The 25,598-nt window shown below is 37.2% G+C and overlaps 1 protein-coding gene across 3 annotated transcripts in view; it reads left to right on the top strand.

Moving 5' to 3' along the window:
- The window catches only part of chl1b (cell adhesion molecule L1-like b), a 91,166-nt gene extending 68,051 nt beyond the window's left edge, over positions 1-23,115 (top strand). For 2 of the 3 annotated variants that reach the window (XM_081380865.1, XM_081380864.1), the window contains exons 14-26: positions 31-190; positions 273-397; positions 784-885; positions 1,352-1,549; positions 1,771-1,841; positions 3,447-3,669; positions 6,486-6,601; positions 6,797-7,001; positions 9,075-9,197; positions 12,348-12,524; positions 19,492-19,623; positions 20,669-20,741; positions 21,848-23,115. In XM_081380865.1, the coding sequence (XP_081236991.1) occupies positions 31-190; positions 273-397; positions 784-885; positions 1,352-1,549; positions 1,771-1,841; positions 3,447-3,669; positions 6,486-6,601; positions 6,797-7,001; positions 9,075-9,197; positions 12,348-12,524; positions 19,492-19,623; positions 20,669-20,741; positions 21,848-22,049 (1,907 nt within the window). In that variant the 3' untranslated portion in view covers positions 22,050-23,115. Of the gene's footprint in view, positions 1-30; positions 191-272; positions 398-783; positions 886-1,351; positions 1,550-1,770; positions 1,842-3,446; positions 3,670-6,485; positions 6,602-6,796; positions 7,002-9,074; positions 9,198-12,347; positions 12,525-18,960; positions 19,123-19,491; positions 19,624-20,668; positions 20,742-21,847 lie in introns of all 3 variants that reach the window. The other variant, XM_081380863.1, reaches the window with a different exon arrangement.
- The last annotated feature ends 2,483 nt before the right edge of the window (positions 23,116-25,598 follow it).

The raw sequence follows: 25,598 nt of genomic DNA, 5'->3' as shown, positions 1-25,598 counted from the left end.
ATCCAAAATGACTTTTGTTTTCTTTGTCAGATCCCACCAGAATAGTCGATCCTCCACGTGATTTGCGGGTTTTGGTTGGAACCACTATCCAGTTTTCATGCCAGGCAGAGTCTGATCCTTCCTTCAGTGATGACTTTGAGATCCTCTGGATAAAAGATGGCATGACCCTCAACGGCAGCGAGAACGCACGGTGAGATAGACAACAGGATGTCGTTCTTTTACAATAGTGAATGTCAGAGCTGTCTAATCAGTGTCTTTGCTGGTGTCTGTAGATATATCATGGACGATGGAGTGCTTGAGATCATTAATGTGATCTTTGGAGACCAGGGCTTATACGTCTGTGTGGCCAGAACACCGGTTGACCAAGACATGGCGGTTGCGCAGCTTTCAGTTGTGGGTGAGTTATGTGCTTTTAGTCTTTACAGTTAAGGAAAGTAGAGATAGACACAAGGTTTGAGGGCTGAAATTGGTTCAGCACACGGCACAGGGGGGATTTGGCTACCAGCTGTGTCACGACTGGAATTATATCCTTAATAAGACAGCACCACATAGTATTTGTTCAAATGAACTAGCTGGAGACACGATTTGACATGTTTGAAACCAGCTGGAGTCATTTTCCAGGCCCACCCACCCTCTTCTCCCTATCATTTCCTTCTTTTCTTCTACTGTCCCTAAAATGTCTATAAAATGGCAACAAAAAAGCAATATCATGTAATGAATCTGATTGAAATAGAGAAGCTTAATCGATTGACAGCCCTAAATAAAATTTGTTGTTTTCTTTAGATGTTCCTGATCCACCAGAGGATGTGATCCTGTCTGAACATAATGGGAGAAGTGTGAAAGTGCAGTGGATTCCAGGAGATGACCATAACAGCTCCATTACTGGTAACATGGTCTTAACACCCATATTGCCCATATTGTATATCACTATTTGGGATACACTGTTTAAGGCTACTCATCGACTTGTCATGCAGAACAGTATGTAGTTTGTTTGGTCAGTGTTTACCTCATGTAAATGACTCCACATTATGCAAATTACACTACCGTTCAAAAGGTTTCCAAAACAATTATTTTTTTTTTGTCTCTTATGCTCACCAAGGCTACTTGCATTGAAAATAGTGGAAACATGCAGTTGTTAAATCAAGGGGCTGTTTTCTACCTGATTTAACCTTTACAAACAATTTTCATTGGTGTTACCTAATGTAGTCATGTTGAGTCAATTTAAATTATATATCCTGAGTAAAACCAGTTCATTTTGATTTTTCAACATGTACTGTACATATTTAAGGTTTGAAAAAAATATGTTTTTGTGGTCTATGTGCTGACAGTTCTAATTTTAAACTTTGTGCAGAGTTTGTTATAGAGTTTGAGGAAAGCCAACATGAGCCGGGCAGCTGGAGAGAGATTACGAGAATACCTGGAAACCATCATTCCGCTCTGCTGAAGCTTCATGGACATGTGGACTACCGTTTTAGAGTCTCCGCCATCAATGAGGTCGGAAGAGGTTTGCCAAGCCGGGCCACTGAAAGATACAAAACTCCAGCATCAGGTATCTATAAGCTCACTTGCTGTTTCTCCCAACCACGTCACCTCCACAGACAACAGTGAGCCCAACTTCATCGCCCACTGAACTTTAAAACATCCCAACTTGTGAGATAATTGATTTTCCCTGTCGTTTAAGCTCCAGTCTATAAAGTGCATATTTCACAGGCCATTTTTCCACTAACAATTTTACCTCTAACAAAATCCATATTTCTGCTCTTTCCAAAGCACCCGACAACAACCCAGAAAATATCAAGATCGAAGGTCATTTGCCACATGAAATGAATATCAACTGGGAGGTACGATGCTAAACGTTTAATTCCAATAGTCTTCAAGAATATCTAAGGTTCAAAGCACTGGAAGGGCTGCACAGATAAAGAAGTGCTCTCAAATACAGAATTTCATTTAGTTCTCAAAGCGGGAGAGCAAACTAACAGTGTCAGTTGTTAGTTTCCAATTATCGATAAGCGTATTCCCCGAGATAGGGGTTTTTGCATAGAAAAACACGGCTATCTCCATCGTCGTGCTGTTGGGAAAGTTACAAAGCCCTGCAGAAATGGATCTCTCTAGACACACGTTCCCATCAAAAGGAGCCCAGAGTGAGTCTTTAATAAAAAGTAAAAGGAACAGGATGCATAAATTCTGATTTTCACATAAAGGTGAATCTCTTTTATGGTTTCTGGGCTATTATTCGGCCGCCTTTTCATGCTAATACATGTGTACTTTTGTAGAATTATGAGGATTTTCATTGTTAATGGTGGACTTAAATGAGTACTTGCATTTTATTCTGTCTTTTGCTGCAGGACGATTGTAAAAGGAAAGTTAACTGATGTACCTCGGAGCTGTAAAAAAAAAATCAATTGTTACATTGTTTGACATCAAGATAAATTGCTAACAATGAACCAGGTCTATCAGCCGTTTACCAGAAAAATATACACCCTCATGGGAAAAAAGGGATTATACTGTACAATTAATGGATTATATAATTATAACTACAAACAGTCCCCAAAAATGGTTTGACAGCAAAAAAAAAAAAATATATATATACACTACCGTTCAAAAGTCTTAACATTTCTTTTTTGTTCAGTAAGGATGCATTAAACTGATTGAAAGTGACACTAAAGACATATATGTAGTAAGTAAATTAACCTTTCTATTCATTCAAAATGTTTCCTCAAAAATATTAAGCTGCACAACCGTTTGAAAACATTGATATTAAGAAATGTTTCTTGAGCACAAAATCAGTATAATAGAAAGATCATGGAGACTGAAGACTGGAGTAATGATGCTGAAAACTCAGCTTTGCATCACAGGAATAAATTACATTTTAAAATATATTACAACAGACAACAGTTATTAATAATACTAATAATATTTCAGAATATTTTTTTATTTTACCGTATTTCTGATCAAATAAATGCAGCCTTGGTAAGCAGAAGAGACTTTCTAAAACATTTTAAAAATATTACTGACCCCAAACATTTGAACAGTAGTGTAAAGTATATCAAATTTCTCATCAGAATTCTAGTCGTTCAGGTTATTTCAAAATCATAACAAAGAAAACAAAGTATGAATATACAGTTCTATTCGGGGATGTCTTGCTAAATTGCTACTAACCACCTTCAAATGCTCAGTATATCATCTCAAACTAATTAAAAACAAAAGTTCACCCTTATTCCGGGAAGGAGTGTAAAAGTTAGCCATTCTGATTGTAAAGCTTGATTTCAGCCAGTGTTTGCCTTTTTTGTGCAATATGGTCATATGGTCAGCGAGAGAAAGTTTTATGAGCTCGCCCTCTGAGGCTGAAACAATATAAACAGCAAGTGTTTGAGCAACTAAATGCTATTTCCTTTGATTTAGTGTTTCCCGTCAGCTAACTGAGCTCTTTCGTACTCTTGTCACAGCCATTGTCACCTATTGAACACAACGGGCCTGGTCTGGAGTACAAAGTAAGCTACAGAAGACAAGACAGCGGAGAGGACTGGATGGAGCACATTGTGAAGAGGCATTCGTTTGTGGTTAAAAACACCCCGACGTTCGTCATTTACGAGATCAAAATTCAAACCAAAAACCACGCGGGCTGGGGACCGGACCCTACAGTAATAAAGGCATACTCAGGAGAGGATTGTAAGTAGGACCAACCGCCATTGTGTCTGAGCTGTGCAGATGAGAGTGTGCATTCAAATAAGCCAATACCATTGACATTTCACTCACTGTCAAAGCATTGTGCATGTTTACCTTTGAGAGCGTACAAAGAAGGTGAAGAATTTGAATGACACATCTTATTTTTTTCTAACCTTTTCTTTGTCTGTAAGGGTCTTGTTACATTGCAAATGCCTGTAAATGGACCCCCCCACCCCCTAGCGAAAGTGCAGTACATGTGTGACGAGAATATCAACACACCTAGAGGGCAAAGAATGCTGATGAAATACTGTCTTGCCTTTACACAATATCCAAACGGCGGCTCTGATACGCCGATTTGTTTTGCCTTATTGAGGATATTAAATTGCACAAGGGGGAACGATTTCCTCACTCGGAGTCTTTGTAGACTAACAAATGAAATGTTATCATGGCTATGAGCTATTTACATTTGCGACTATAATTATTCTCTTGCCTTCAGTTTTCTTTTGGAGTTGCCCTCCCGATGTTATCTCAGGTCACTACCCCTCTGTGCAATACGCTTAGTTTAGACCCCTTTTTGCTCTCTCTCCCTCTTTCTTATTTCTGTCTTATCTTAGCACATGTTTGCCAGTGTTGGGGAGCAACTGATTTATTCCCCAAATGAAAATAAGCAAATGAATGCTGTTTTTGCAAATGCAGATTTCAAGCTGAGCAACCTGAAGGAATAAAAGTACGGTTCATACTAGTGAATCAGTTCATATGGATGGTTCATGTAAATGACCATATTGTAAAAAAATGAGTCACCTGTTTGAATCCGAGTTTTATCTTTCTAGATTCCTTAATGATTCCAATAAGGATTATTTTAATACTTTCAAGGAAAAAATATCTGGGGGGAAAAAATATTCATTAATGACTTTAAATGATTCATAAGTATAAGCCTGTTCATAAGATTTTTGGAATTGTACTACATTGGTTATGCTTTTGATTCACTAAAATGAACCAGTTTATTTGAGTCATTCAAGAAACTGAATAATGCTGCTGTTTGAGCTGCATGTTTCTGATTCACAAAAAAAAGGCTTATAAGAGTAATTTGTTCTGTAATTGGACAACACTGGTTATGCTGACTTGTTTCATGCTGCAGATTCAGGAACAGAGTTAGACTACAGGAAACCCAGTCAGAATGTTTTATTAAAACAGTGTGATTTTATTTTATTAACATTATTTTTCTATCAAAACAACATAAATATATACAGTGCTATGCATAAGTTTAGACACCCATACTAAAGTTGACTAAAAAGAGGAATAAAAAATCATCTTTTGGAAACTGAACTTAATGCCTTAATTTAAAAAAATAGGAAAAATCCAACCTTTAAGGACACCAATTTTCTTTGTGAATGAATAGCCCCACATCATCACATAGCCTTCACCATACCTAGAGTTTGGCATGGTTTTATTTCAGTTAGCCTAATAGCTGGTTTGATTTGCATTGAGAGATGATCTTATGGAAAGTACCCCATGCCAATCTCTAGGTATGGTGAAGGCTATGTGATGATGTGGGGCTATTTTAATTCCAAAGGCCAAGGGAACTTTATCAGGATGCATAGTATCCTAAATTATTTAAAAAAAAATACTTAAAAATAAAAATCTGCCTGCCTCTATGGGAATTTAACATAGGGGTGTCCAGACTTATGCACCCTGTATTTTAAGGAATAACATTTATTTATTTACGATACATTATTCATTCACAAAGAAAATTGGTGTCCTTAAAGGTTGGATTTTTCCTAATTTTTTAAATTAAGGCATTAAGTTCAATTTCCAAAAGATGATTTTTTATTCCTCTTTTTAGTCAACTTTAGCATGGGTGTCTAAACTTATGCATAGCACTGTACTCTACATTGCTTAAATGTTGAATGTATTAAATACATTTTACTTGCCTGAACATTCAGATTCATATGAAAAAGATTATAAATTTTTTTTATACAAGTTTATCCACAAAATTCAGCACCAAAAGTGTGTATGAGATATGGGAAAGAAAGAGGTTACATATATTTTACAAAATTAATTTAGATAAGTCTAGCTCAAAGATAAAAAAAAAAAAAAAAAAAAAAAAAAAACAGTCATGCGTAACATCATGTGCAAAACCTTATTTGATACCAGGGTTTTTTTTTTTTACTGGTTATATAACTGTTAACAAGAACTGTTAATGATAAAGTGTGTAAAAATCGGATCTAATTTGTGGGACCTAACCCTAATAGTTATTTATTTAAAAAAATATTTCTTCCATCAATATAGTAAGCTACATTTTGGTAACTACCTTTTCAAAAGAATAGCTTAATTAAAGTTTAACTATTTAAATTAATCAGTAGCTTATCTTGGCAAAGTACAGTTTCAACATTGTTTCCCCAACACTGGTGTTTACTAGGATTTATTCCATTATAATCAAATCTCTTCTCATTAGCGAGTGTCATACAGTATGATGTCTGTGAGCTTGTGAATGGTGGAGTGTTGTTTATATAGATTACTTAGATTGTGTATGGTAAATAAGTGTTATGTAGGCAATTTGCAATGTGTTTGATAACGAAATGTAGTTACAAAGCATAAAAACAATATTATAGTCCATAACTACATGTAAACAACTATTACCCCCACCACAGTTTTTCCCCATGATTACCCACAAAATTACACCACATTTCTTGGTCCTTATTTCGTGGATATAGCTGAATCTAATTCACTGACATTATTTTGATGTAGGAACAGTGTAATTTGAAGGCAGCTATATAGAGCTATTTGTAATATTTCGTTTGCATGTTATTCGTCCATAGTCCCCTCAGCAGCTCCAGAGGATGTAGCTGTAGAAGTGATGAACAACACCATGGTGAAGGTCAGATGGGACCATGTCCACAAGGACAAACTCCATGGACATCTGGGGGGCTACAGGGTAATTCCGCACCAATGTGTCTTTTGCTTTTTAGCCACGGTTTAAAGGCTAATAACCCCTTTTTGTGACCTTGAAGCTCCTCTTGTTTCCCAGCAAGCTGTCAGAGCCTATCCACATGTATTAATCCGTGTTGTTTTTGACTCATCAGCTGTCCCTTCACAATCTACAAACTAATCTATCTTCATGTGCTTACAGGCAAGCTGGTGGAGGCTTCGTAGTCTGCTGGACTCAAAGAAAACACACGGCGACAAACACACGGCGACGTTCTCAGGCGAGAGGAACCATGCGGTAGTCACAGGGCTTAGGCCTTTCTCAGAATACAGCCTCATTGTCATGGCCTTTAACAGTAGAGGAAACGGGCCTGGCAGTCATCCGGTCAACTTCAAAACCCCTGAGGGAGGTGAGTGAGGAGAAGATGTGGAAATACTTCAGCTAAACATAATAAACTTGGTTATGTGAGTGATAAATAAGATGGAAACCAATGGCATTGGTTCTGGTTTTCCATGTGACCGTTCATGTCACAGCAATATTTGGAAATGAAAATGAGATGAAAGACCTTTGATGCAGGGGAAGATATCTTTCACGGAAGAAAGGAAGTCGCAAAGATTTGGAACAAATGAATGAATAACACTGCCTTGCATCATATTTGCTGAATGAAATCCCGTACTTGTTTCCTTTTTTTTGGGTTCTGATTCCAAAAACAGTGCCTGTTTTGCTCTAGAACGTCACTTGCTCACAAAATATGATGTGCTGTTTGTAGCATTTTTGCTTTCGACAAGTATTTGTAAGGTGAAGAAGTCTTGCATCATCCCTTAATCACCAGAAAAACTGAACAAATACATGATCTTCCTCTGAGCCGATTTTCACATGTGCAGTATTACGTTATTTTATGCCTAATCATGATTTCAAGGTTAGAATTGTGGCCAGTGAGAGAAGCAAATGCAAAAATGACCTAGATGTTTTCTGCTACATCTGTAGGTATTTTACTACATAACAAACAGTGACATATAGATTTTGTGGAAAAAAAAAATTATTTTTTTATAAACTTGTGTTTATGTAAAGTTCGTTGACATTAAATTATGTTTTATTAACAAAGTTCGGGAGGAGCAGGTTCAGATAATTAACCAAATTATGCACAGCTGGAGATTAATCAGTAATCAACTCAATAACAGAGTATACATTCACAGCAGACCTATCTCTGTTCATTGAAAGTTTGTCAGCATCCCTCCTCCACCCCATCTCCTCACTTCCAGTTCCATCTACACTTACCAACTGGGGGGAGTACTCTGGGTTCGGGCCTAACTCCGAGCTCGGAGCCCTCCCCCCGGACAGCACGCCAAATACGCATAAACTTATTGTACTAATTATATGTAGATGTGAACTCGTGAAATGGAGTATTTAAACATATTTGTCCACTCCTTTGCAACTGATACACATTGAAACAATGTCAAAGTATATATACTTATAATGTACAAATATATATACAGCGGGGGAAATAAGTATTGAACACGTCATCATTTTTCTCAGTAAATATATTTCCAAAGGTGCTATTGACATGAAATTTTCACCAGATGTTGGTAACAACCCAAGTAAGCCATACATACAATCTTGGAAAACTCTTCTGATTATTCTTTTCACTCCTCTATCAGAAATCTTGCGAGGAGCACTGGTCAAGGCAAATTTATGGTGAAGTTATTGTCTTTCCACTTCCGTGTTATGGCCCCAAAAGTGCTCACTGGACCATTCAGAAGCTTAGAATGGCGCCTATAACCAATGTCATCATTATGTTTTGCAACAATTAGGTTGCGAAGGTCTTGAGACAGCTCTTTGCTTTTACCCATCATGAGATGTGTCTTGTGTGACACCTTGGCAATGAGACCTTTTTGTAGGCCATCATTTGGGACTGAACCAGCTGTTATTAATTTCCACTGACAGGGGGCTGGATTGCTTTTTAATTACTGTAATTTTTCAGCAGTTGTCTTGGCTTTCCATGCCTTTTTGCGCCTCCCTCTCTTCATGTGTTCAATACTTTTTCCCGGTGTCATTTCACAATATTACACATGACTTAATTTCTGAACTTATTTTTGTTTGTTTCTTTGTATGTATGGCTTACTTGGGTTGTTACCAACATCCGGTGAAAATGTCATGTCAATAGCACCTTTGGAAATATATTTACTGAGAAAAATGCTGACGTGTTCAATACTTATTTCCCCCGCTGTATACATTATAAGTATATATACAAATATATATACTTATAATGTCCTTACAATGTCAAAAAATAAAATAAAAATAAAAAAATATATATATTTATATAAATAATTGTAAAAATATTTTTTTTTTTTCAACTTTATTTATGATGGCTTTTTTGCCATTATGCAGGGCTGTGTAATGACCATTTGTGTGTGAAATGTCCCTTTAAATAATTAAAATAATTTGTCAAATCTGTCAACTTTCTTTCTTCCCCTACTTTCAGTACCTGGTCAAGCAGCTGCTTTCAGTGTTTCAAACGTCCAGAAAGACAAGGTCACCTTGACCTGGTCTCCTCCAGTTGACGCAAATGGAGTCCTAATCGGCTACATCCTCCAATATCAGCTAAGTATGTGAACATTGCATTTCCATTTTGTTCATAACCCTCGACTACATCTTTCTGTTAGGGTTATGTGCATGGGGTTTGAGTAAACAGCTTTCCTGATATGCATTTCTGTCGTGGCCCATGACACAACAGCATTACTGGTCATTATAGTGATTATACAGTTAAACCACAAACCACTAGATTTGCACTGATTCAGTTTCATGTCTCTTAAAGGGCCAGACAACAGAATGTACATTTTTATGGCACAGAGAGGATTAAAAAAGCTACTGCCCCTGTGTCAGCATGTTCCCCATGATGCAGATTCGGATTTGGAAATATAAAATCAGCAAAGTGTTCTTTTATGGTTCACGTCTCATTACATCGAGTGATGCCTACGTCTCACCACTAGGAGATATTGTTGTGCCACCTACCTTAGGGTTGGCAGCTGCATCTTATATTCAACAGACACTTCAGTATTATGGCTGTATAGGACCTCAATAAGACACAGTTGTATTTGCTAAATGATTTATGGAAAACAATTACTTTGACTTGTTTAAGTTGCCTCACTCAATTTGCTTATTTTTATTATACAGGTCCTGTTACACTGGATTGAATGCACACTAGTGAATTGAACAGCTATTTACTGCATGCCGTTAGAGTTTGCTTTTAATTAAGATTTACAGTGAATAAGACCACTGATTATGCAGTTCGTATTAATAGTTAAGTGATGCACTATAGGAAAATGGGAAACATTGTGAAGCGTATCTCTAAATAGCAAGAGGTATTTTTCAGGATTCAGGGTGTAGATTTTGATTATTCAAAGTTTAATTGTAAGATTAAGCATAATTGTAGCCGACCACATAAAACAAAACCAATCAGAAGTCTCACTAACTGAGGCAAGCATCATCGCAGAAGGTAAAAACAGCCTAGCCTTGTTAATACTAAGGCCGCTACACTAAGAAATGATTTATAATTAGCTTCTTATTAGTGTTTTTGACTTGTTTCCCACGTAAAATATCTGAAAATCCCTGAAACAAGAAATATGCTTGAAAATATAATTTGCATAGGATATTAAGACTTGTTTTCATAGATTGTATCTTGAATATGTGTATTTTTTTCTTAGTGCACTGGCAGATTTATTTACTTTGTTTAACCAGAAAATAAAAATGAAAAGTAAAAAGAATTGGAAAAGTATTGTTTCAAGATTTTTATTAGATATTTTAATGGGAAAATTCAAAAGAAAACGTGTCTTTCTTTTTTATACCTACTTAATTTCTACTTTTCAGCAAACCAGTTAAACTACTGGGTGAATGAGCACAGCTAACTTATATTCACGAGCAAAGCAAATAAGTTTTAGATTGTGCTATCCCCACTTTTCAGATTGTTTCTACAACTATAGGAAAAATGTTTTTAAAATGAATTCCCTTTTTATTTTTTCAAGAAATAGAAGGTCTGCCCCTTGTCTAGCAAACGTATTTTGTCAGCCGAACCAGCGCAACTCTGCACTACCTATGTGCTAAGATTGTCTAGACCAGGGTTTCCAAAACGGGTTTGTGAACCCCTTGTCTGGGCGATCATGGCACGTAGGTAGTGCAGAGCTCATGGGAAAGAAATGTATGACCCGGTATACCATCCCGACACCCTTCATCGCGCTGATCCTACACTGTTCTACATGCATCGTATCACAGTATAACACCAGGCTGGGCACGCACACCGCTCAACACGCAACCAGATCCCAGCAGGAATGATGACGGAGCTGATTATGATGCGTACAGTCTGGAAGGCCTCGTCAGCTAATTGTGTTTGATGCTGTGGCTGATCATTGAGGCCAAGTGTCAGGTTGCGTATTTAAAGAAGTAACATTTTCATCAGGAGAGCTTGCTAGAACCATTGTGTTTCCCTTTGAAGTGGACTCATTGAAGTCTCCTTGAAGAAAGTGGCGTGTAAAATGCTGGCGAAAGAGCACACAGCTGTACCTATCGAATGGAAAATAGCAACTGGGATTAAAGAGCCACTGCACAGATGGCCCGCAGCCAGATCCAACTACGCTGAAGTCACACATTGTGAAAACTTGCACATTGTGAATTACTTATGGAGGATTCAGAACTAGTGTTTATTATTATTTATGTTTATTGGGCAGAGAATTATTTGGAGGAAATGGAGAATCACAACATGTTGCGGGGCAGACTCAAACCTGTTTAAGCTGCATAAGCACAATAGCTCAATAACACATGCATAGGAAATTATGTTTTAATCTGTAGGACTCAATTCGGTCCTCAAGTCCTGATGGCTACTGTCACACGTACACATTGGTATGTGTGTGCATGATCTGTGAATAATGCTCGTCCCTTGCTGTGATGCATGTGCGTGAAAGGTCAAATGCAGTTCTTGCCAAGGTTATTAATGCAAAGACAACTGGTTTGTCATGAGTGAATTCAGTTAATAATAATAGTAATAATAAATCTGGTTTGTGTCCAAATTTGTGTCTAATATATAAAATCAGACAACAATACTGCCAAGAAAAATCTATTTATTTCTTTCTTTGTTTCCTATTGCTGACTGTTTACCAATCATTGCTTGGTTTTTCATATGTATTCATATTAAACTTTAATAATAAAGGAGTTTAGCATATCAGTTGCAGTTGAATTGCGTGCAGAAGCTCAGAACTGTTTTTTAAGACAATTTTCAAATATTCAATACAACTATTTATTTATATATTGTGAAATAAAAAAATTAATATGACATCCAATAGCCACAACATGTAGTCCGTGCAATAACACATCCAAATATCATATGTGACATTGTGATACTTTTGTATCGTACCACAAGACATAGTATTGTGACGACCTTATTGTCATCCACTACAGAAATGTGGGTATTGTGACAATCCTAGTGCAGGCTGTCAGTCTGTTTCAGTAGAAAAAAAAAAAAAAAGAGTTGAATTTGACCTCTGGCTGACTAAACACATCTGACATTTCAATGACATGGCCTTCCTGCTACCAGTCCAGCTGAGCGACCAACCATAACATATGATGAACACATGTCGCTTTGCTGCATATCTTTCTTTCTCCTTTATAATCTGTGTGCATTCTAATACTGTACGTGGAGCTATTATGTTTAGAAATGCACCATGCTTTGCACTGACGGTGTGCTCTGTTTCCTTTTCCTGTTTAGTAAATGACACAGAGGAACTAGGTCCTTTGATGACCCTCAACATCTCTACTGATAGCAATAAGCAGCACCTCCAGGACCTGGAAGCACTGAGCAAATACAAGTTTTACCTACGGTGTTGCACGCGGGTGGGCTGCGGACCAGCTGCCAGTGAGGAGCGCACCGCTGTCCCTGAAGCAAGTGAGTACGGGGGTAGCAGCTGCTCAGGGGTGGGGTCGTCTCCGGGGAGTCAGCCTGTGGCATTCCAAAGGACAGGGAATCTGGCTCTCTGACATGGATGACCAAGTTGCTGTTGTTATGGGCATCGACCCGGCGAATGCAGGGGACATTATTTCGACCTCCCATCTCACCAAGCTTTTCATATGCCCATCTAAGCATTGCTTTATAGCTAAACAATATCATAACAGTGTGCGACTGGGCTGCATTCATCACTGTCTTGGAAGAGCAAGCGCTTATTGATTTGAGGGTAAAAGCTCACCTGCAAAAAGGAAGAAGAAATAATATGTTGCTTTTGGGGCTGGAAATGTTGGATTGTTATTAGTACAGACATAGAAATAAGTTGGTAATCAACATCCAAAAATATATTAAAAGAAAAAACCACACAAGTGTGAATTTACAGCACATTTAACATGATTAATGGTTCACGGCGACATACATACATCATCGGCAGTTAGCGGATTGTTAATAAAGTGCTGTTTATTTCCGTTTCACTGAGGGTTCATATAGGAAGTTGTATTTAGGGAAGAAATATGATCGAGATGAAAATCCCAAGGCATAATACCAATATTCGGCAGAGTAATTGAAAACAGTCAAGAAAACAAATTACTGCTCTGATGTGAGGAGAGATATCTTTCTGTCAATGGGAAACAACTGCATACAGACTTAAACATGACCAGCATACATCAAGAAAATCAGTTGATTTCAAATACAGATAGTGAAAATCTGTTCAATTAAAGCACAACTGGGTGTATGAGAATTATAATGTTTTATTTTAAAAGTATTTCCATGTTTTTCCATGGCAATACCATGTTTTTGGCCACAAGCATAGTGAAACCATTGTATTCTTTAAAGGGTCATTTCACCCATTTGAACATTGTTTTTTATTTAAAGTGGGTCATATATGTAGTCGAAATGTAAAATCATTTTTGAATTTGGTGCCTTCGTGACCGAGAAAAGACAAAAAATAACTTCAGAACGCATTTGTATGAAAGACAACAACTCCCACAATGCACCACATTGCACAGCTCCGCAAGCCACTCCCACTAATCCAGAAAGCGCATATCTGCCTATAAGAGAAATCACTCTTCCGTCTACAAGGCTAGCTACTACCAGAGCTTGAAATTCATTTCACATTCACACAAAATGTCTAGTTAGTTGGCGAACTCATATAGTGCATTACTCCTCGTTTGTATTTCTTTCGAAAAGGTTAATTATTGCATGGTACCTGGATGTTCAGTCAGAACATATGCGGTGCGAAACTAGGATAGTTCTCAACACAAACGTCCGTGTCCTCGTCTGATTCAGAGATTTCGTCCAGGAGAAATTGTCATCGTTGAAATTCTTTGCCGCAGACGGACTCTATCTCTGTGTTCGTAGCGGTTCGTAGCTGCATAGTGAGATCACCGGCGCCACCAGTCCGCCCTAACTCGAGCCAGTCCGGGCTCCTCGTCCACGGCAGGCAGGTCTTCTGCCTCGGCTGCTCTTCGCTATAATGCGGCTTGTAAAGGTAGCCACAAACACCTGATTCAAGCATCAGACTTCCGAAATCCTCTTCTTCTATATCATATTGAGCACTCTCCTCCGCTATTGTCATAACTGTACATCTGTCTCCACAGCGCCTGTTAGCTTAGCTTCAAACAAGATGGAGGATATTGCTTTCAGTTTCAGAGAGTAAAGTCCCACCCACTGATCTGTAATAGGTCTGTAGCGTGAGCGCGCCCCACCCTGGGAAAGATGAGAAACTAGTGTCTGTAGTCTTAACAGAAATCCCCCCCTCTAACACTTCTTCCTACAATGACGCAAAATGACGATTTTTGCGTCATTGTAGGAGGAAGTGTAAGAGGTAAATAACAGATTTCTCCCGTCTCAGGGGAAAATGAGAGAGTGTTGCACGACCATTCAATAGTATGACTGGGTTTCTAACAATGCAAAGCTTAATGCAAATGGGTGAAGTGTCCCTTTAATATATCTTGGTTTCCATGCTCAAACCATGGTGTACATGAATATGACATCAATTCCTTGGTATTTCCATCTGGTACCATCTCTGCAACATCGCCATACAAATAAGACTTTCGAAACCCGTTTGTAATTCTTTCATATTTCTAGTGTGACATTTAAAAGTATGGCATCATATTTTTATATACTTTTCTTTGTTTCTTGCTATTGCATTTTCGCTTTAATGCTTTGGTAACAGGCACTGCTGTCTTATAAACAAGCTGTCTTATGAACTAAATTTGCTGTGATCTCAGTGTCTTTCTGTCGTCCTTGCAATATGTCTTTTTCATTGCTTTATTGCTTTTGTTTTGCCAGCTTCAACAGATGTGGCCTCTTTCAACATCAGTATGAAGTATTCTGTTTTCTTTAGCACTAGAAATAGCTAGCACACTAGACTAGAGGATACATTTGTAGCTGTACAGTAGAAATCTATCTTGAAAATGCATGTGTTCATAACGAGATAATCATTTAATTTTCGTGTGCTTTTTTTTTTTTTGCCCTGTCCTTGTGTAAGCCTTCCATAGATGTGAGGTCTTCCATAGATGGTTGCTAGATTAGATCAATCTCACTATTAACCTGTCATCTGCTCTATGTTGGTAGATTAAACTAATTGATTTATTCCATTTAATCCAGTTCAATCCAATCAAAATATTCCTTGCATAATACTATGGTTCAGCTAACACAGACTATTTTTATTTTGCATTGAGCTTCTTCCTATTTAGTACATCACAGGCCTAACTCTCTCGTAGAAACATCACATCCGTTCAAACCGTTTAAAATACTGTCTTTTTTTCCAGGAAAATCCGGCTCACGATTTCCTCCAAGAAAAACCACTGTTTCCCCTGTGGCTAATGCTACTCTTTCTTCTATAGGTACTAAACCACACTTCAGCAAGTCTGAAAGAACAAATGAGGAACAAATTGGGCTTTTTTATGCCGACGGTCTCCACAAATATTCGGTTTTGTAATAATGGAAACACATTTGTTCAAAGGTTTGGGGTCTTAAAGATTTTTAAAAAAATGTTTTTGAAAGAAGTCTCATACAGTATGATCACCAAAGCTGCATTTCTTTTATCAAAAATACAGTAAAAACAGGAATATTGTGAAATATTATAACAATAAAAATGGGTGCATTTACATGATACCATTTTCAACTAAAAGCTGAAAGTTTTTAAAATCGAAACCATTATCGTCTCTGTGTAAACTAGCCTAAACTCTAAAAAATGCTGGGTTGTTTTAACCCAAATTTGGCTCAAATAAGGACAAACAATTGGGTTACATTTTTAAATAAAAATTTCAACCCAACGGTTGGGTTAGTCCATATTTGACCCAAATTTGGATTAAAACAAAGTGTTTTGGGTTAAAACAGAGTGTACATAAAAACAAATTTGTGAAAACAGTGACATGGACATGCGTGTTACATTTTCAGTCTACAGGTGCGTAGTGTTTCTTTTAGGGCTGTCAAAAGATTAATCGCGATTAATCGCATCCAAAATAAAAGTTTGTGTTTACATAATATATGTGTGTGTACTGTGTATAATTATTTTGTATATATAAATACACACACATGCATGTATATATTTAAGAAATATTTGCATACATATACTGTATTTATTTATATATAATTTATATTATATATAAAAATATTTTTTTTATATATAAATTACGCATTTTTCTTAAATATATACAAGCATGTGTGTGTATTTATATATACAAATTTAATTATACACAGTACACACACATATATATTTTGTAAACACAAACTTTTATTTTGGATGCGATTAATCACGATTAATCTTTTGACAGCCCTAGTTTCTTTACAAAGTGACATCGCCAACTACTGGCCTGGCATACATAATACAGCGTTTTTAGTCGTTTTCATGGATACGTGTGAATTTTTTCAAAAACTCAAGGGAAAAATATTTTTATCAATGTTGAAAAACAGTGTTCTTTGATGAATAGTAAGTTCACAAGAACATCATTTATTTGAAAAATATGTTTTTTGTAACAATGTCTTTATTGTCTCTTTTGATTAATGTAATGCTTGCTGAATAATTGTATTTTGTTAAAAAAATGTACTGACCCCCAACAATAGTGTACCGTATAGTCAAAGTGTCGAGGTCTGATTTATCGGGGTTTGTCGGGGGACTGGGGAACAGTGCTGATGTTGCACAGAAGTGTCTGCTAAGTGGATAAGAGGAAGCCGTTTAAATTCAGCACCACAAAAGTGGCTTTCGGGAGCAGCCTTGCAGGGCACGTGTGGCGCGAGCTTTCCTCCCTCCCGCTGTGGCGGCAGATGCGGTCTGACAAACCTCCAGCTAGCTTGCTCAATATTTATGGTGCCATTTCTGTGTCAAGCAAAGGTGTGTCACACCGCACCGATGATTAACGCAATTTCTACAATAACAGGGTGGATGGAAGCGCATCACTATAAGAGGATGTTATTTGAGCATGTGGCGATGGGCAGGGTAGACATGGTCCTTCGGTGCAGATGGATTCCTGAAAAGAGCCTGAGAATAAATGTGTTCCATTTGCATGTTTTGCCCAAAGGGAAAGGCGTTAGGTGATTGAGATGTGTGGTAATGAGTTTTGACAGCAGACAACAGTCTGCCTAATTGCTACACCTGAAGGTGATGAAAACACAAGTTATCTGTGATTGATATAGCTCCGGTGGCATGTGCCGTGTAGGTAGCAATTGTCCAAGTCCAATACTTTTGGCTTCCTGAATAGAAACAGTTCAGATGTTTCTGCAGCTCTCAGAACTCGGTGACTGCGTAATTATTACTCAGCGACACTGTCTAGAATTATCTCTTATAATTTCATCTTATTTCACCCAGTGTAATGAGCACATCATTATTTCAGGCCGTTAATTAGTCATTTAATTACAGAAGACTCGCAGCTATGTTTCTGATGGAAATTAAACCACACTCCATTCCACCATCTGAAGATCCGCCATTTGTTTCTGACATCCCATCACGTTAATTTCCTCATGCCATGTCCTATCCAGCCGTGACTCCCGGGTTTCCAGCGACAAGTAATTACTCTGACCACAATGAAAGTAAAAGTCGCTCTGCGACGTAACAAAGTCCCAGCCAATATAAAAACATTGAATGTTTAATGCTGCGTTCACATGACAAAATTACAGTAATTACGAGAGCAGTAGAAAACATTCTCATGTTTGTCAAACTGGTAATTACTTGAATTTTGTATGATCACTCCAACTTTACTTACTTCACTGGTGATGTCATTCACCACTAAAATGAATGTATTTAAACGTTTGTGAAAAAAAAAAACCTTTACATACAATAAATAGCTTTCATCATTTGTATCTTTATAGCATCACGTCTGGTTAGGACAATGTTACTGTGATACTGTTTACATTTTCAGTTCACTGCGACTTGACAGTGCATCCCATATTTAAAAATATGGCAATGCTAATAAGCAGCATTTCATTAAAGTAATGTCTGGCGAAGTTCATATATTACAGCGAATATAAAGAAAATAAAGAAGTCACTCTTTCTCTTTTCTCCCAAGTCTAACAGTATCTAACAAGCAACCCTTCTTTGTGTCATTTACAGTACTAACCCTCTGTCATTTCTCTCTTCTCTCAGCTGTGTTGAATATTAGCACCTCAGTTAGTCACAACTTTGCAAATATCAGCTGGATTCCTGGCACAGAACAGACGGAGTCAGAGTTATATGTTGCCTTTATGAACAACCGTAAGCCTTTCTTACTGTTCTTCACCCTAGTTTTTGTAAATAATACCTCAAAGTTCAGTAGTATTTCTCACTCTTTTCTAAATTCTCCATATAACAGTTTTTGGTTTAGTCAAAGTAAATTCGGTCACAAAAAAAAAGGTCATTAGTGATTTGTGTAGCCTTTAGATTATTGCCATAGATTTATAAGTAGATGTATAGATTTTAGTGCTGTTAAATCTATTATTCATGATTTACCGCATGCATCTTACAAAAAAGTTTGTTTAAATAACATATGTGCATGTATACATACATATATATGTGTGTGTGTGTGTGTGTGTGTGTGTGTGTGTATAAATATACACACACAAATATATTATTTAAAAAAAAAACTTTTATGTTAGATGTTAGATTTGACAGCACTAATAGATTTATATATTAATATTTGCAACCGAATATCGATCATTTCTATTATATATGAAAATATATATTATAATTATTAGGGCTGTCAATTGATGCCAGTCACTGATTTTGATCAAATTAACATCTACCTGTAGGTTCAATTTTCAATTGCTTTTTTAAAGAATTACTGTACCCAAATTAACATGTTAATTTGGAAGCCCTAATAATTGTTTACTGTTTTGTCTATATATAGGCAGTAGAGATTTGTAGCATACTAACACCACTTCACCTATGCACGTCTTGTAGGTGAAGGTAACTGGAAGATATCTGATGCGCTAAACTCTTCTAAGACTTTCCACATCATTGAAGGGCTCGAACCTGGGACTGAATACACAGTGCGTCTTATGACTAAAAGCTGGGTTGATAATTCTAGTATTTTTGAAGACGTTATCAAGACCAGGGCCAAAGGTGAGGAGAAAATAGTCTCCGACATGACAGAAATGCAAATCAAAATCGTCCTTTGTCTCTTCCTTTCTCATCTCATCAAGAGTGCAAGCAACATCCTGTGATAAAATTATCATGAGTGGTGTATGCCATGTCCATCCCAGAGCATGTGTTCTGTGGACTTGATAAAAGTAATTATGCTTTATCAGCCTCTTCCATTGATCAATTAGACATGCAGTCTGGCAGTTTAATATTAATATCAGCACATTCCCATTCTAGAGTTTGCCTGGTGTCTCTCATTTAGTGTCAGATGTTCTCAACATTCAATGAAGTGTCCTCAGTAAATATCAAATTATGGGTTGGTTGGTTGAGTGAATGTTTTGTCTCTCACAGGTCTGGCCAGTATTCATGGCGGCATCTCCAACCAGGGATGGTTCATCGGGCTCATGTGCGCCATAGCTCTGCTCACTCTCACGGTGCTCATAGCCTGCTTTGTGAACCGAAACAAAGGCGGAAAGTACTCAGGTATTCTCCCACACAATAAAACTAATCAGTTGCTGTAGAATATTGCACCGTTTTTTGTTTTTTTTTTGTGTGTAAATGTGAACAGAATCTTTTAAAAAGCTGTCAGATAACACAAGAAAACCCTAACAAATGTCTAATCTCGCTGGAGATGTTCTTTTAAAAATGAAAAAGCCAAAAGGTTTAACAAGAAGTAAAAAACACACTGTAAGTAAGAAAGAAAAACAATGTATATCAAATTCACACTTCGATTATCACAGTAGCACATGAAAAGTGTTTAAAAAAGCAAGAAATACATTTATGTTTAGAAAATGTTGCACATTCTTGTGGGGGGCAGCAAATTGGGTTCGATTCAAGGTGCTAGCCAATACCATTGTTGTATTCAAATTGGATATCTTAAACCACTGTAACCAAACAGCATGAGTCAAATCTGTTCATTTACATGTGTTAATTTGAATGTGCTTGCTGATGATGTATAAAAATCCTAAATTACCTATATGCTATATTTTCTATTTATTTATTTGTTCAGAATTTTAAAAAACTATATATATTTATTAAATGCATATTGATTATTAAGTGACTATGAGCTTTTGTAAATGTTCGATTTACCTTTTATTAATTACTATATACTAATTTTCATATGTTTGGGGTCAGTAAGATTTTTATTTTTAAACATTAATACTTTATTCAGAAATAATTAAATTGATCAGAAGTGACAGTAAAGACAATTATATTTACAACATAAACACAGTTGTGTTTTCATGTTTTATGGAGACTTTTCATAAACATATATACTGGGTGAAATAAGATGAAAAACCTACCTTTACAGAAAACTTTCTGAATTTTCAAAAATCATCACTTAGTATGACCTATAAGCTATTTTCCTCATGGGAACCAAAACAATTTTTTGGTTTACCAGGACCACACACGCACACACACACACACACACACACACAATATATCTTATTAAAATATTGTGTGTTAATAGAAATATTAACAATGTTTGTTAGTCTTACTAAATTAAGGATGCTCTCTTGTATTTATTCAGTGAAAGAGAAAGAAGACCTGCACCCTGATTTGGAGTCCCAGGGTATAAATGATGATACCTTCTGTGAATACAGGTATTTCAAACCACCACCAGGATTTACTACTTACAGCTCACATAGTGGCAGAATGACGGCAACCTCTGACACTGTTTCCTTGTAATTTGTGCATTTTTTCTTTGGTTTGAAAGCCAGCACCAAACCAGCCTGAGCTCTGGACGTGCAGCAAGCTAAAGTAACCACCACACGTATGTGCTAAACAATAACAACAAAACCAATGTTGTTCACACATCAATTCCATTGATGTGTTCCTGTTTCACGTGGTGCTTTGTGAGTAGCTAGTACACATGTAGCACGTTAGAAACAATGGCTTCGCTGTAAATGTGAAAGTTAGGTTGTACTGAGATCGAGCGAACAAAAGATTGCCCGCCCAATCTGGTTTAGTTGAAAGACACGTATCTTCGGGCCAGCAATAAGTGCGTTTCTTGTTTCATTAATCATTTGGTGATGCAATTTAAAACAATCTCTTCGAGAACAGTGTTTGTAGTGACAATTGTAAATCTGAAATATTTTGAGCGGATCATCCAAGATGTTTATGATAAATGAGGTTGAACTCTAGATGTGCCCGACTCGGTGTCTTACATTCCACTATTTGAAACACTAGGCTTGTTTTATACAGACACCCAACTGTGTGAATGCATGAGCTTCACAGTTTGAGTGAAGTAAATGCATGCCTAAACTCACCCATCCTCACACAAGTTTTAATATTTCTATCATATTAGTCCTTTTAAACAGTATAGTTTTAATAGAATGCACATACAGTACATGTATGAACTGTCTATTTCATATGAACTACTTTGATGATCTTTTATGACACTTTTTTTAATCATTTTGGAGATTAAAAGTCATGGTCACTATTAAGTTTATAGAAAGAGTTCTAGAAAGATTATTCAAAAATTATTTTTAGCATTCCATAGAAAAAGAAGAGAAAAGAAACCAAATGGGTTTGGAATGACGTGTGAGTACGGAAATAATGACGGAATATGATTTGTGTGAGCGTGAACCCATGAATAATGTAGCTCCTCAAAATCTAGTAGAAGAAGGTATTGGATGAGCATTAGACCAACTAAATTTAACAAGGACAAAAACAGCCGAACTCAGTTATATTTCCCTGTCTTACACAGCGATAATGATGAGAAACCACTGAAAAGCAGCCAGCATTCGTTGAATGGTGACTTGAAAGGGGGAGACAGTGGAGACAGCATGGTGGAATACGGCGACGAGGACACGCACTTCAACGAGGACGGCTCTTTTATCGGAGAATACTCCGGACGCAAGGAGAGGGTCTCCATGGAAATCAAGGGAAACAATCAGAGCACAGCGTAATGGACCACGGACAATTTATTTGTTGGACAAGCTCTCACAAAAGGTCAGTCAAAAGGAAGAGGAAGGAAAAAGGCACAGCATAACGGCACCCGAAGGACTTTTTTAAAATTAATGTGTTATTGTCAAACTCTCAGTCATACTCACATAATTTTACAAGGCTTAGTTTGTTTTGCGTGCTGTAACTGATCAATCATGCCAGTTGTGTATACTTTTGTGGGGTGTTTTTGTATTAAATCTTTGCAAATCATTGGTGACCATGGAGCTGCCAGAAGGTTTGCTTTTTTTATGTAAATGCAACCTCTGTAAGAAGATAAACACTGTTTTTGCTTTCTTTGTGTCATCATGTAGCCAAGTAAGTTTTATGTCAGGGTATGAACTTATTATTTTTATTTCGAGACAAATATTATTGATATTTTATATTTCAGATACTGTATACTGTGCATTCATTAAATGTGGGTTATTATGTGTATGAAGGAGTTGTTGCTTAAATAATCATGATTTCCAAAAAGCGTAAGGCAACATAAGGGTTGACTCACAATTAGTCTCACATGCTTTGTTGAACTTTTTTGCATTGAACTGATTATAATTAATGGTTCAGGCTATACTAACAAGCTGCATAGCCATTCAGTATCACATAAACCCTACAGTCTCCTAGAGTCTGCTGCTGTTAACCTGCTAGCCATATTTCAGTATATTATCAAATAAGCTCATACTCAATGTTCATACGTTTAAAAAGAAAAACGCCTCTTTTGCCTTAGAATGACCTTGATGTTCTGGTATGACGTAACAAATCACATTATCATTGAATTCCGTGATACAGGGTTGAAATTCCAAAATTCCGCATTGGCATTAAATCCAATGAAATTGTTTTATTCATAAACGAACAATTCAGAAACACCATAATATCTCCAGAAAACACAGTTGCGTTCATGTTTATGTATGTTTTTTGGAATGTCTCCACATCGAGTCAAACCCAGATTCTGTACAATGCTTCTGTAAGTTCTGTTTGCATGTTGAATGAGGTTTGTGTGCAGATTTGACATTAAATTGTATCATTTTTTCTTCATCCTGGGTTTGCTGAATGCAGCATCGTGGCTTTTTTGCTTTTTGAACCTTCAATGCTGATTAATGCCTAAATGCACACATCCTATTGTGGGGTATTTATGAACGCGCAGGAAACATTTGACACAGCTTTCATTTTCGAGGCCCATTGCTGGATGCAGGTAAAAGCTGACTGATGATAACAAGGACTTTAAAAAACACTGGAGTTAACACTGCAAAAAGTATTGGATACTGTAGGCAGAGTCTGTAAAAAGATATATCGTGAGTAAAGATCTATAAAATAGTACATCTGTCTGAGAGCTACGCACCATAGATTCCGCTATATTCCTGGAATATGGTTGTATCAAGCATATCAGACATTATGCTCAATAAGCTTTCATCCCAGAGGAAATCTATGTATTTTGCTGTAAGAACACGGATGCTCTCTGTCAGGGAAATAACCTCAGTGAAAGTGGTGGAGCAGTTGGAAATGAGACAATAAGAATAAGAATGAAGGGGTCAGCCACTCTAAAAGAAAAAAGCGTTATGATGTGTTGAGCATATACAGATACGGCATCTCGCAGCAACACGGACATATCAATAATGCAACATTTTTACTGAGTGGGCAGCCTGAGGACACAACAGATGAATTCCACTAAATAAAAAGCTGGTGTTGTATTAAAAAACTCTAAGATCTGCTTCTGTGGAAGAATAAAGCCACACTGTCTGCAACTAGATAGATAGATAGATAGATAGATAGATAGATAGATAGATAGATAGATAGATAGATAGATAGATAGATAGATAGATAGATAGATAGATAGATAGATAGATAGATAGATAGATAGATAGATAGATAGATAGATAGATAGATAGATAGATAGATAGATAGATATCTGAAAGAATGATCTCAGCATTGCAAGTTTGCTGCAGATGAATTGGTCTCCCAGTCTAAGGAGCTGTCAGCTATTCACTTTAGATGAAAGCTTCATTCATCAACATTTTGCTTCACCATTTTGTGAAGCAACTTCAGCCAAGTAAAGAGTTGTTAGCAATTTTTAGCTATTTTAAAAGGTTTTAAAGGTATACTCAGTGTTTTGTTTTGTTTTAACTGAGATATGAGTGAGCAGTATTTAGAGGGTAAAATGATCTCATGATGGCTACCTGAGCTGACCTGCTCCATATAGAAGAGAACTGCTTTAATTAGGCTACCGTTATGACTGCAGATTAGTGCACCTTTAAAGGAACACGCTGACTTTTTGGGACTTTAGCTTATTCACCGTATCCCCCAGAGTTAGATAAGTCCATACATACCCTTTTCATCAACGTGCATGCCGTAACTCTGTCTGACCACTAGCCTAGCTTAGCACAAAGACTGGAGGTAAACGGCTCCAGCTAGCATACTGCTCCCAATAACAAAATAACGCCAACATTTTCCTATTTACATGTTGTGATTTGTATAGTCACAGCGTGTACAAATAACAAGGTCACATGAGACACAGCCATCTTTTAACCGTATACATAATGGGAACTATATTCTCAGAAGGCGAAGCAATGCTACTTCTGCGGAGAGATTTACTCCAACTCTGAGCGAACTCTCTTCTCCTCACCACGGGGCTTCTCAGGTGCAGTGAGAAAATCACTCCGCCCAAGTAGCAGTGCTTCGCCTTCTGAGAATATAGTTCCCAGTAGGCCTATGTATACGGTTAGAAGATGGCTGTGTCTCATGTGACCTTGTTATCTGTGCGCGCTGTGACTATACAAATCACAACATGTAAATTGGAAAATGTTGGCGTTATTAGCTAGATGGAGCCGTTTACCTCTAGTATTTGTGCTAGGCTAGCGGTTGGTGTGTCAGACCTCTGTCTTACGGCACGCATGGAGATGAAAAGGGTATGTATGGACTATGGACTTATCTAACTCTAGGGGATACGGTGATTAAGCCTAAGTCCCAAAAAGTCGGCGTGTTCCTTTAAAGGAGAACTCCGGTCAATTTTAACATTGAGCTAATTTTTTTGTACATTTGGAGTGCTGTCAGTACAGAGAACAACGACAAAAATCGGTGTTGTCTACACCGTGTTATCCTCTTTTTAAAATTTGCACCCTGTTGACTTCAATGGGGTGCAAAGTAATCGAAGGCCACAGGGGTGCAAAGTATTCGAAGGCCACAGTAGTCGATTGTCGAGTTCACGCGCATAGGTTTAGTACCTATGATCACGTGCGTGAACTCGACAATCGACTACTGTGGCCTCCGACCGAAAACAGGATGTAAATACAGGTATGTGCGCTGGCTGAATAAACATCATTTTTATATCTTTATATCTTTCACATCTACTGCAGTCAGATTCACCCGTGTTCACTCTGAAGGAATCACTCACAATGGCTGTGCACTTGTAATGACACATCAAGGATGTTAAGAGGCTAAAAGCAGGTTTAAAACTTGCCCCATTGAAGTCAACAGGGTGCAAATCTTAAAAAGAGGATAACACGGTGTAGGCAACACCGATT

This window comes from Scardinius erythrophthalmus (assembly GCF_964197995.2).
Source record: "Scardinius erythrophthalmus genome assembly, chromosome: 12".
NCBI classification, from domain to species: domain Eukaryota; kingdom Metazoa; phylum Chordata; class Actinopteri; order Cypriniformes; family Leuciscidae; genus Scardinius; species Scardinius erythrophthalmus.
The sequence above is the reverse complement of the archived record's forward strand: the minus strand, read 5'-3'. Positions and strand labels throughout refer to the sequence as shown.